Below are 14,787 nucleotides of genomic sequence, written 5' to 3'. Positions count from 1 at the left end.
TATTTCTAGCTTTTCTATTTCAATGATAAAAACAATACAAAGACATTAAAAAAACCAGAATATCCAGCATTAAAAAATATTTTAATAATTAAACAAATGTTTTTGATCTTACTCAGTCATTCTCAGGTTTTACAAGTAAATACATTCAATAACAGAATGTAACTGCAACAAAATTCTTTTAAAAGATGCAAAGATATCAAAAAACTTCCATGTTTATGCATCCATTTTTAAGAGTTGTGTATTAATTTTAGATAAAAACAATGATACAAAATGAAAAAAACATTAGATAGATACATAGATAATTTGAAACATTAAAAAAATTCTGTTAAGTGAACCATGTGGGTTAAAGAGCAGTTGACACAAAAACAGCTCCACTCTTAAATACAGGATTCCTACTCAAATTTTTGTTCTATTTCCATGACGTTCCCTGACTAACTCTGTACAAATTCCCTGACTCCCACATTCCTTAGAGTATGGCACATTAACAAAATAAAATAGTATTTGACTTCCTAGTCACATATGTTTTGCTTCTCCAACATTTTAATTAGTTTTTTTTTCTACTACTTAACAGTTGTATATTTTTTATAATTTCTAAATTATTAAAATTAAAAATAAAATATTTTATTAAAATTCTGTTATTAATCCACAGAATATCTACATGTCTACAAAGCTTTGAAAAAAGAAACAATTATTTTTTTATTATTCATTAACAAATTCTATATAATCCATGTACAAAAGTATGTAATTATTAAACTTATCTGTTAATAAATTTCCTGAACTTCATAAATATTAATAAGCTGGAAAAAAAAAATCAGAAATTGTTTTGTTATGCAATCAAAATTATTAAAATGAAAAATGATAAATAATACCATTTAAATTATTTATCATTTTGTGTACTTTGTAAATTTTTGTGTAAGCTTGAGAGAAGAAATTTTGAGTCCTGAAAATATTCTGTACCCTTTTTCATAAGTTGTATTGCACTACATTACTTCTTGTTGCCTACAGATGGCTACACTTAGTCAAATATATTGTCAGCAAAAAATGAACAAAGAAACAAATTCCCTGACTTTCCCTGAACACTAATGAAAATCCCTGATTTTTCATGACTTTCCAGGTGCATAGGAACCCTGTAAATATATTATAGTGAAAGGAAGAAAGATAGCATTATATTGTACAGAAAAAACCAGCTAGGCAAAAATTTACAGTAAATTCTTTATTTTATAAATGATAAATCTCTAATTACACAAATGTTTTATTTCTTTGAACATAAACTACATCAATTAATGATTTTGAATATAAAACATAAGGGAAAAAAACATTTTGGGAATAGCCCATAAATTGCAAAGTAAAATCACAAACTAAATATCACCAGATTTATGTAAACCAAATTATAATAATCAAAATAAAAATTTACCAGTTATCTGGTAAAATCAAAGTTTGTTTATAATCTCTGATGGTAAAATACTACTGGAAATAGAGGAATTATTATTTCAAAATTTACATAATTGTAAAGAATAATTCAAACTAATAAAAGAAGCAAATGCATATAATTCTTTGAAGTTTCTCTGAACAACATATAAAAATCAATAATAGAAATATTGAAGAAAAGAGAAGCTGTTAAAAAGTAATAAACACAGAATTGCTGGAAAAAAGCCTTAAGCATGCATAAACACAATAAACTATCTGAAATACATGTAGAATACAAATACATATACTATATTATTGTATAAATGCAAATTTTATTTTAGTTTCTTATTTGATGAAGATGGCCAAAGTGTAAAAACCTGAATGGTAAAAATATTTCAGATAAAAATGAAAACTGATGATGATGATATTTAAACTTTGCTTAACAAAGGCTTTAAATTTTAATAAGAGCTTGTTAAAATTACAAAATTGTTCAGTGTTCCCAAAATTTATGTTCTATTTTCTTTCATTCTTAACCATTAAATCCACAATAATCAATGGAATTTTTGTAAACCGGAAGACGGTCTTTTAATAAGGCCAAAAAATGTTAGTTATTAAGCAGTTTTTTTGCTGTTTAAAAAAGGTTGTTGCTTTCTAGGCAGTGATCTTTTTATTATAATACTTAAAATATAGAGATTTCATAATTATTGTATGCAGATTTGTTTTCTCAGCTTCACTCAAAAGAATAAGCAATCTATAATTACACATCTCTCAGTCTAATTGTTTGAACTTCTGACATGTTTTAAAGTATATTCTTACCTCTTATTTACTTACTTCATACGTAAAAGTTAAATAAAAGTTAAATAAACAAAAGCTAGAACTGTAAAGTTGTAGATTATTATTTTTAACAAAATCTAAGAACAAAATCAATACTTAAAAATACGTGTGTTATTAAAAAACTTAGAATACAAATATTTTTATCTAACGGAATACCAGATCAAGTATAATGAGTTAACAATTTAAACGTTATTTTAATACAAGTTGGAAGATTGAACTTGCCAAAGTATATTTTTAGAAATTATAATTCAGTAATTGAGAATATTATAGTTTATTCACCATAGGCCTTATATCAATTATCAATATTTGCATGATCTATTATTCAAGATCTAATAAGCCATTCCACTATTAATATTAAACATGGTTTTTGAATCAATATTAAAGCATTAGAAAACTTCTTTTTTTAGAAAGTTTATCACTACACAATACTGTAAATATTTAAATCCAAAATTTTTTTTATATAACGCATAATTGTAAAGATTTCTTTGCCTCCCCAGAAACTTTTTTTATTGTTATAGTTAATTCTAGGAATTCTAAGAGCTTAGGACAACTTATGTCTATGTTTTAGAAGTCATTGACTGACTAATGTTAAAGTTAAATCCCATGCTTTTTCATAATTAACAATTTTTCGTGATATGCATTAATATCCGTTGCGAACTGCATTTTTCATTTGAATAATTAAATCAAATTGAAAGCATAATACAGTAATTTAGTTCTTACAATTAAACTAATTTAATATATAATAAATTGCATAGTGACTAAATATTTTTATTTCAAAATTTAATCATTTTACAACTAATCAACATACATATTTAAATTTTGTTTACTTGCATTTAATCAAACTTGTAGTTAATAACAACAACACAAACTTTCAAAATTTTGTGATAAAATTAATGTCATTCCATCCAGAAACTAATTCGCTAGCATGTAATTCAAGTCACTTTAATGATTACCTTAGGAAATTTATCTATTATTACATAAAGATATTTGTAGTAATTGGATAGTTGGAAAAAATAAATAAATAAATGTTATTGATAACTGCTTATCTTTAGTAGCAGGTGTAATAAACATTATTGAAAACTTTGTCTCAAAAGAATATTTGCTTATTTAATATACATCTAGACAAATATAATAATAATTATTATTTAATGTATCAAAATTTGTAATTATTATGTATTGTTTTCTTAATATTTGCTATGTTGTTATATATTTGCAATTACATTATTACTGCAATTTACTCAAGAAATCATTCAAATAATCAAACCAATCATTCTTCTGGAATATTGCCGACATCAAGAAGAAATTCTGTTCAAATACAAAATTAGTCATAAAATTTCTAACCAACCCAACAACAAATTATAACAAAATTTTAAATGTTTCTATTAATAACTATGATAACGTAACGCCATAGCAATTCATAGGAATTTAAAAAATTAGACTATTATTTATTATTTTCTAAGAACGGCATGTATTAAAATTTATTCAAAGCATGAATCCTATCTAAATAAAATATATTTTTAAAAATTTAGACTCAAACTGAATGTTTGTTGTAACATCCAAACAGTCACACACAAACAATCAGATTTTGTAAACATGTTTTAACTGAAATGGAAAGATATATATATATATATATATATAGTAGTTAGATTAAAATTTACATAAGACGTTACTGAGTCAGATTTGATTCCTCATAACATTACAGATGAAAATTACTCATTGTCTGCCATCTGACCTACTTATTTTTTAATAATCCATACACAGAAACTTCTGTATTAATTTTTAAATTTCAGATGTTAAATAACTTTTAATTCGGTAATTAATACACTAAAAAATTATATTTTAAAATTGATACAGATTAAAAGGTTATAACTAAATACAATTACAACAACTGATATATTACATGACATTTATACAGTTGATTGTCATGAGGACGTATATGTAGTCAGACATAATTGCAATTATCTTATTAAAGCCCGAATATTTTTTTATCGTTAATTTTAAATCCAAACCAATGACCTTCAGACCCAAGATGTGACGATTATCTGTTCAATCTTCCTCTCAATCAGACATGTGTTATATACATTCTAAATTACTTCTCCAATAATAACTTTCTATAATTATTAATTACACTTAATTATTAAACTTAATAAAAGAAAAAAACATTTGCAGTCTGAATTTGAATGATTGACTTTTCAATTCAGTACGATATTGACGTACACCAAATTACTTACAAATGTGAAAAGATTGTTAGTTTTTTTGGCATTAATTAAGAAACAAACCTTTTTGTGTGTCTAGAACTTCTGTTTCTTAATAACACTCTTAATTAACACTAAAAAAACTGATAACCTTTTATATCTGAATTATTGATTGCAATAATTTTGTTAATTTAAGTTGTTTTCATTAATAATAATATAAATTGTTTGAAGTTTCTTTATTCTTATATAAAGGTATTCATGATCTTCATTTATATAAACAAACTGGAAAAGAAAAAAATTGGCAATCTATAACAATTTTATCTCTCTAATATATTATTATTATTATTTTTTTTTGGAAGAACTGAAAAAGCTAATATAAAACTTAGGTGACTACAAAAATAATCAACACATCTGATTTTGTATAATAGTTTATATTCATTATAATATACTTTGTAGCCTAATTGTAAATAATCAAAATTATTAATTTAAAAGCTATCATATAATAAAATATATAGTTCTATTTTATTAATTAACAATGAAATATTTGGCTTATTATTTGTGATTAAAATAAATTCAAAATAATCATCTTTAAATGTATTTTTGCTAATATGAAAATATACAATGATGATAATATATGTTCATTTTCTGCATAGATATAAATGATAATACATTGAATATTAATAAATAAAAAAAAAACTCAAAAAGCAAACAGAAAGACAAAAAAAATCATTTTGGTTTTGGTCTGTAGAATATTGCAATAAAGTCATCAATATATAGAGATGATCAATACGCAGACTGAAGAGAAATACAGGTGGAGATGTCACCGCATTTCCATCTATCCATTATGTTAACCCATTTTGAATCATACACAAAAATATAGAGCTATAAAAAATATATATAAAGATTAAGAATTAAAATAATTAATGGTGTTATTAATACAATATCATTATGAATATTTTTTCACAAATAAGCTATTATAGATTGAAAATGACTAACATTTATGATATTATTTTATGAATCATCATGTCAATGTCTGAAAATATATTATTATATTAATTTGTCTATACAGAATATAGTTTTAGGTCTAAAACTAATATTTAAAAAAAAAAAATCTTTATCTAATCAAAAATAGTTTATAAACAATTTATATTAAGAGCACAAATCAATAATTTAATTGTGATAAAAACCTTTTTGTTAATAATAAAAATTAAAAAATAAAAATAAAAATTTATTTATTTTTTAATTATTTTTATTAGAAATCAGGGGAAAAATGATAAATTACCAAAATAAAAATAGCATTAAAAACAGATTCTTTCTTAATTCATTTTTTAAAAATAAAAAATAATTTGTACTTTGGATTTATATTGATTATAGAATTTTAATCAAACTTCCAGAGAAAACAAGAATACATTCAATGGAGTGCTTCGTCTTTGTCAAAATTGAAAAGATATCCATTACAACTACTTTGTATGTATTTACATTAATTCTAAATAGTATTTTCATTACTTCTAATAGATAAACTCCTATTTTCTATTTTTAACTGATCATATATAAAATATATCATCAACTAGAATTTTTTTTGATGCACAGCAATAGCATTTTTAATAAAGAACAAAAGTAAATTGGCCAATATTGACTGAACATAAAATAATTAAGCTACTAAAGTAAATAAATAAATAAAAACAAACCTTAGAAAATCACATTTGCCTATTAAATTCCTATATAACTGTATATGATTGTGGTAGAGTACATGTAATGCTTCATTAAAATTGAATTCTTAGTATGATATTACTTAGTTATTTGCTATATAATAATTGTAAGTTTTATTTCTAAATCATACTCTATGAAAGGCTGCAAAGTATTTTTTTTTTTTTTGGTAAAATATCAATGCATTCATAAATTATAACAAAAAAAAATAAATTTAACAGAATGGAAGAGCAGAAAATTATTCAAAAAACAGCAAAGATCCATATCTTGTTAAAAAATAAGGTTTCAGGTTTGCATTTTATATTATAATTTTTTATAGTCAACTTAATATTTTGCTTTCTGCTTTAATTTATACTGCTTTAAAATGAAATTATGAATAACACAAAAAACTTTGAAGATTATGAGGAATATCCCAAAAGTAAAATCTTTTATAACAAATTACATTAAAAAATTACATCAGACTTTTGAAAGTATACAGTCTAAACTATTTTTCTATATAGTCACCATTCTTATCCAAACAGTTTTTCCAGCAAGAGACAAGTGCAAAAAAATCTCCATTTATGATTTAAACAATTTCATGACTGTATCTTTCACTTCTTCATCACATGAGAAGTGTAAGCCACCAAGATGTTCCAAAAACAAACTCAGAAAGTGCTAAGTTCATACCATGCTCAGGATTGTACACCTGCTGCACAATAATGCAATGCAACTCCTGTGTTGCACATCAGACTTCAGACCAACTAAAAAGTATGAATGGAATGTAATGGACCATCCTGTACAAAGTCCAGACTTAGCACCCTCTAATTTTTACTTTTTGGAGTCCATCTTGGTGGCTTACACTTCTGAGATAATGAAGAAGTTAAAGATGCAGTTATGAACTTGTTCAAATCATTAAGTGGATAATTTTTTCAAAAAGGAAGTTTTACTCTTATCTCCCACTGAAAAAAAGGTATTTAAAAAATGGCAAATACTGTGGTACCTATCTTGACCTACAAGTGTCCCAACTTACAAGTTTTTTGAGATGCAAGCCATCTCTCTGCTGATTTTTTGCTTTGAGGTGAGAGCTAAAATTTGGGTTATGAGCCAGCATCAGATACCCCACTGCTAGTTGACACAGTGAACCATAGATTAAGAAAAAGAAGATGGAAAACTGCCATAATTTTGTCATTTTTGTTACTTGTCCAATGTCTGATAGACTAGCTTATAGTGGCATAGGCATCAGTTCACTTCCATGTTGTGTGCAACACCGCCATTCTCATTTCTCAAATTTTCCATCTTTTCTTTCTTTACCTATACAGTAAATGCTGTAACATCTGCAAAACCAGTTTATTGCAGTACATTCTATTGTGTTTTTATACAATATTCATTATTTATAAGTACATTTTTCTTATTTAAAAACATAAAACAAAAAAAATTGCGGTGTTTTGGGATCCGGAACAGATTAATGGCATTTCAATTCATTTCAATCTGGAAAATTGATTTGACATATGAGTAATTTGAGTTATGAATTCAATCACAGAATGAATTAAACTTTTAAATCAAGGTACAGTACCACTGTATGGAGAAAAATAGTTTAGACTGTATACTTTCAAATGACTAATTTAATTTTTTAATGTAATTTGTTTAAAAAACTGTACCTTACTTTTCAGACATGCCTCATACTACTGCATAATGGAATAAATATAGTATGGATTTCATAAAAATATATTTTGTAAAATATAAAGATGTATTTATCCTAACAATTTATAAAAATATTGAAATATTTTTAACATCAATTTTGAATTAAAAAGAAAAAAGAATTTGAAAATTTCACTTACCTAATGAATCAAAATAACTAAGATCAACATCCTGTAAAGGTGTGTGGGCAACAGTAGGTCTTTGATGAAAATGTTCTTCTGGATCCTTTCTAGGTTTTTTAATAACATCTAATTTTTGTGGTCTCTTAGCAATTTCCTGTTCAATTTCACTAATTTGTTTTTTCATTAATAATAAAGTTTGATTTTCAGATTCATCAACTATATCACCATTTGTATTGCAACCTTCCATATCTTCCCTATCACTACTTTGTCCACTTGATAGCCCATCTTCTAAAATAGGCATACTACTTGGTAAACGACCACTAGAATTCAAACTCCCTTCAAATGACACTTCACTTTCTACATCATTACTATCACATTCTGTCGTTTCTGGTGAAAGAGTAAAATTTCTAGTATGATCCACTTGCTCACCCATTTCTGTTTCTCCAAGATCTTCAGTATAATTGCTAAGTGATTCGTGATCAGCCTCCACAATTTCCATTGCACCTGTATGTTGAAGAACACGTTTATGTAGCAATTCTTCTTGTTCTGTTGGCACATAGATAGATACATCATTTTCTGATATCATTTGATCAGAAAATATATCATTTGATTGAGATGTCATAACACTACAGTTAACATCAACTTTCTTAGGACTGTCGTGATTATTACTCCCTAAAAAATGTGCTAAACGGCTTCCAATATAAGAATTTCCAGTATTTACACAATATAATTTATATTCCAATTCATTAAAATCAGACTCACTCACAGTTGTTTTCAATCCATGTTGCTTTATGCAATTATTTCCATGTTTTGGATTATTACAAACTGAATTTATTTCAGATTCTTGGCAGTGACAAGAAAATGCTTCTTCATTATGATTTAAATGATCATTTTCTACAATTTCCTGATTTTCTGACTCAGAAGAGTGATTTTGTAACCAAGATAACATGCTCTGTGGACTTTGCCTTGTAACTTTATTATGCATATCAGATTTTGAAAGCTCTTCATTATCATCTCTGTTATCAACACAATGTTTATAGTTATCTTTAACAACACGTTCCGGATGACCTGGTCTAGGTCCATATCTACGAGGAGAACCTTCATATTCTGCTATTGGCAAATTTCCAATAACACGAACAACACCTTGTTTCACAGGAAATGAAGGTTCTGACTTTGTATCCATTTCTTCTTCATAATTTTGATCTTCATCTTCATCACCAATATCAACTCTTTGACTAGGATGTGATCTCTCACAAATTTCACTCTCTCTAGAATATGGTTCAAATGCTGATATATCATGACTATAAACATGTGATCTAGATTTGTTATGAAAAGATATGCTTTCACTATTTTCATTTGCATCAGTTGTTATTGATTCTGTATATATTTCCATGGAACCTAGTATTTCATTTTGAGGTCCTCTTACATCTAATAAACTGTTTCTTCTTTCTATTTTTTGGTGAGTAACTAATTCACCAATATCATCATATATCACTTCAGCATTATGAATTGGTGCTTCGTAGACAAGATGACCAGAAGACAGAGTATGTTCTTGGGTTTGTTCTGAAACTGGTTGAAAGACTTTACCTGAATTTGAACTTGTTCTTAGAACATGGATACCATTGCATGAATTAACTGGAGAATCTCCAACTTCTGCTTTAGGGGCACTTTGTGGCAAGATATTCTTATTTCCTAATTGTGATAACAGTTTGTCCTCATACCCTGAGTGCACTCTGTAATCATAATTTGTTAAATTTTCATCATAATATACTTCTCCACTTCGCCTTTTATAGTCAGTATGTGCATGGAAATCACGAGGCGGATGATATACAACTTCATCACTATGATGTCTTCGAGAGGGTCTACGACAGGTCTTGGAAAATAATTCTCTACCACCGGCAATCTGTAACCGACTATCTCTTACAGAAAATTCTGGAATTGCATCTACATGATAACCAATATCAAGTTGGGAATCATATATAACTTTATCTGGATCATCACATGATGAATGTTGTTTCTTCATTTCAACTGCAAATGAATGATCATACTGTTCATAAGCATTTGTATATAAACCTTCTTCTATATTTCCATTCTTGCTAGAAGTATCTTTAATTTCTTTAGTCCTTCCTAATGAAGAAGTTTCACTCATATCTGATACACTGAGAGGTGACTCACAATCTTCACTTCCATGATTAAAATGGTTAACTGCTTTATTAGGAGTATTAATATCACTTTCATTGTTGGGAACCGAAGGCAATTTTTCTTCGGATACTTTATTTTGATTCACATCATTTGAAACACGATGTGCCTGACATTTTGGGAAAAGTTTTGAAATGTCTAAATTTTCATTACTGATGTCAGAAAGTAAGTGGTCAAAAACTTCAGCCATAATATTTCCTGATAACCGTCATCACAGGCTTAAATGGAAATGTTACCCATTCCTGTAAAATAAATATTCAAAATTAGTTTATCAGTCTAAATAATTTTAAATTTTAAGCAATTTAATAAAAACATTCTAAAGTAAAAAGTTATAAACAGTGGAATTATAAATAAAGTAGTTAAAACAATTAATACTAAATTTTTAAATTTTGTTGCAATTATACAATATATATATATTTTTAATGTACAGGTTTCAGCATTATTGAAACATTTAGGATTCCAAATAAGTGATTTTGCCAGATTACTGATGGTTAGGTTAGAACCCACTTAAGCCAACAGCTAACCATCTCATTTGAAATTTAAAATACCCTGTATTGATTGAACCAGATTACAGAGTGCCAGATTAGTTATGGTCAACCTGTACTATAACTTGGCTGTACAAAATATTTCAATTTACAATTTATATTCACAGTTTGAATTCTTATGAAAATCATAAACAATGTCATAACTAGCTTCCCAAGTGCCCTGCGCAACATTTTATTTTTGGCTTTCCTCCCTTTTTTGGAAAAAGTAATTAAAAAATAAATATGATAAAAATGATTGGTAAATTTTTAACTTTAACCAAAAATATTACAGAACTGTCCCCATGGCAACAAAATTTAAAATTTGAAAATGAAAATATAATACTGACAACTATTTCAATACCCCTTTTCATCCTGGGCCCTGTGCCTGTACATCCATTGCACTGGACTAGTTAGGGCACTCACTGGTTATGTGTAAAAAGTGAATTATGTTGTAAAGTCTAATTTATTTTTAACAAAAACTATTATAAAACAAAATTTTTCCTCTTAAATAATGACTATATTATTGTAACAAATAGAATAAACCACTTTCAAAAATTTGCAAATATCAAAGTTATACAATTTAATGTAAAAAAGCATTCTACATATTATCAATACTGAAAAATTTGCTTGTTTAATTTCAACATTATATTCAGTTTTCTAAATCCAATTTTGTTCCATTACAAAACTTTAATTTTGAAGAAACATGTAGAAAATGTGGTTTTGTTAGCAATGATTTTCCAATATTTGACACACCAGTCCAAAATGCATTTTAAATGTTATAAAAATATAATACATTACAAACATAGTTCAAAGTAAAGGGAAGAAGTGCTTGGAAATTACCTATAAGTATACAATTTTGACCGATGATACCAGTATTAAATTTACATAAAATTCAGTTACTCTTATTTAAAATTCAAAAATCTAATACAGATTACTACAGTAAACTATAAATAAATTTTTAAAATTCTATATTAGTGGCATTAAAGTAAACACACTCAATGTATTCAATTTACAGTAAACCCTTGATTTAATGGACTAATCAGGAATGAGGAGTGTCCACTACAGCCAAAAATCCCTTAAATTGAATGTGTTTTAAAAACATGTATTAATAACAAACTTAAAATGTGCAAAATGTGTTAAAATGTTATGTTTAAGTATGAATAAAATAATAATTGGTTCCTTCTCATAAAACAGATTCAGATGTCCAATGCAAGTATGTGATTTATTGTACAGTATATGTAAGGATTACAGACATAGTATGCTCGACATTCAACTTACCCACCCGTTAGAGATACACCCCCTCTATCTGTACAGTATGCCCTAATCTCTCTCAATATCATCACTGTTGCCACTATAGTCTGTTTCATTTGAATGGACCAAATACAATGTACAGTACATTGAGTAATTTACACTCACTGGCTCATTGTTTCAATCTTATAGCATGCTCTATTTGCAAATAAAAGTTTTAAATTTTTCTAGGTGAGAGAAAGTTTTTGTCCATTAAATTGAGGATTTACTGTATTATTCTCCATTTAATATGCCAACAATTATAATATTAAATTTAAATCAAAAATAATAACCTATCCTTAATCTTTCAAAATATCATAAATATTTAGTGAAGTTGTATTCAAGTTATTTATTCAAACAAATTTCTTTTTCATAGATTAGCATTACAATGCCAGCATTATTTAATGTATTCTTCAACTGTCAAAACTTAATTTTCTACTCCTAATTTCATATTAGAATTTCTCAAATTTTATAGATTTTATAAAACTTAGTCACAGAATAATTAGCAAATATATATATATATAGTATATATATAGTATATATACTATTTATTTATTACTTATGAAAATTAAGAGATTTCATGAAATTTTCTCTCCTCTTTCTCAAAATTATAGATACAAAATATAAAATGATTATATTCAATAAAAAGTTACAAAATTTTATTGTAAGAGATTTTAAGAGACTTTAAAGGACAATCAATCATCGAAAGATATTTTACTTAAAAGATACTTTACGAGGTATTGTTACTGTGTTCTTGTGGCAAATGTAAGAGATTCCAAAGAATTTAAAATGTATAAACTTTTATTAATCTGAATTTTAAATGAATAATATTGAAAGATGTCAGACATTCTAATTATACACTGTAAATCACTCATATTTTGCCTTAAACTGCTTCTTAGTCTTGTCTACAAAATTAACTGTCAACAAAAAGTCTCTCCCTTACTAAAATGCAATTTTATCAGTCATTTAGTTTCTTATTCTATTTACTGCTGTTTTAGAAGATATATATGTAATAAATTAACTGTTTCCATCTTATCTTTCTTAAGCACCATGTTTCTTACTATATTCTCCTAGCCTATATTTCTTCTAAAAAATATAAAACTGAGCTAGTACTAAAAGATATAATCTCAATATCTGAAAAGAAAACTTTTCCAGATTTGCTGAAAATTTACTACCAGAGTTTTTATTTTTTTATATCAAATTATAGAAATAATACTAATGTAAAAAGTGATGCTATAAATTAATTTCACAAATATTTTACTTATTTTCCTTACAAATATTTGTGTTCATTCTATGTAACAGGAAATCCAAAAATCATGAACATTTAATTGTTAGTTAAAATATTTGTGTACACTAAATTCAAGTATCTTTGTTTATTGTTTGACTTACATGTAAAGTTTATTATCTGATAAATATATAAAACAACCATTTACTGAACTACTTATCTTTAATGAGCCAAGAATTATGTTATTATTGCATAAAATATTTACATTTAAATATAATTACTTCATATACTTTATTTTTTGTATTAAGATAAAATATGATAGAGATATATTTTATCTTATTTGTTCACAAAACTGCAACCTCCAATTTCTATCTAATTTTGAAGTAATAATTTTCTTTTCACCTTCATGTTATTATTTTCTTTTTTCTTCTTCTTATGACTCAATAATGTTTCACTATCTCTTTCCATTGTCACAATTCAGTTCCAAAGATCCACGATCCACGAAACAGTTCCAAGATATGTAAACTCTGCCAAAAAATTAACACTTTATATGCTTTTAGATAGATTGAAAATATATATGTTCAGTATTTACTTCAAATTTTTTTAATCCAAGTTCTAAAATCTATCTATCAATAAATAAATACAAAAAAAAACAAATTACTATAGATGGAGTTTATAAAATTATATAATGCATATTACAATACTAACAACAACTGTAAACAATAAAAACAGCAGCATATAAAATAAACAGATTATGATTTAATATATGTTAAAAAGTTATGAAAACCAATTTAAACTTACACGTCTTTCTACATAACAAAAAGAAGCTCAAGCAAAATAGCAAAGTGATGCTTTCTCTCTAAATTTAGCTGCTGTACAAGATATAATTAAAAAGTTCCAAGATTAAACCTCTTCAACAAATAAATATCTCAAAGAATTTCATTAAAATAAAAGTTTCAAAACTATATCATTCATACTTTTCCAGCTTGGGTTTATTTAAGATAAACGTTTCCGGTATTCGTAAACCTGCTTCAGGTTTAGTATTAGCATTCAAGAAATATATTGTTCTGAAATTCCAGATGAATGTTAAATGATTTAAATTTAAAATATTCAATTCATAAAAATAAGTATACTTTAAAATACAAAGTGTAACTTAAATATAACAAAATTATTATTGAATATAATTAAGCATATATTGGAGTCTAATATTAATAATTTGCATTTTCTCCTCTCTGTATAAAGCTGCCCCTTGTTTCTAAGAGGTTATCAAAGATGGACCTCAAGGCCCCAGAAGGAAATCAATATCTTTATAATTAATGCATTCATTTTTTAATGTTGCTTTGTAGACCTCCGGTATTTTGAGTGTTCTTAAATGCTGCTCATTCAAGACTGATTTTATAAGCTTTCTTTTTTTTTTTTTTACTTTGATGTTAGTTGTTCCAGCATTAGTACTTTAAAAAAATAAATAAATAAAATAGATTTTTGTTTTTTATCCCAGACCTAGAGTTGGAGAATTATCAATTTCTTAAAACTATTTTATTACTATATACATAGTGAAAAAAGTTAGAACTCAATTGGTTAATTCTATCAAAAGTTATAAAAAAAAAAAA

At 26.0% G+C, this 14,787-nt stretch overlaps 1 protein-coding gene across 1 annotated transcript in view; it reads right to left on the bottom strand.

Annotated features, from left to right (window-relative positions):
• LOC136970933 (uncharacterized) overlaps nucleotides 1-14,787 on the bottom strand; it is a 138,362-nt gene that overhangs the window by 93,089 nt on the left and 30,486 nt on the right. Inside the window, 1 exon segment of the mRNA XM_067265427.1 lies at nucleotides 7,961-10,383. Within this exon segment, the coding sequence (XP_067121528.1) occupies nucleotides 7,961-10,331 (2,371 nt within the window). The 5' untranslated portion in view covers nucleotides 10,332-10,383.

Source organism: Centruroides vittatus, unplaced genomic scaffold (assembly GCF_030686945.1).
Source record: "Centruroides vittatus isolate TY-2023 unplaced genomic scaffold, ASM3068694v2 contig_2210, whole genome shotgun sequence".
Lineage (NCBI taxonomy): Eukaryota > Metazoa > Arthropoda > Arachnida > Scorpiones > Buthidae > Centruroides > Centruroides vittatus.
Note: the sequence above shows the minus strand (reverse complement) of the source record. Positions and strands in the feature narration are given on the sequence as shown.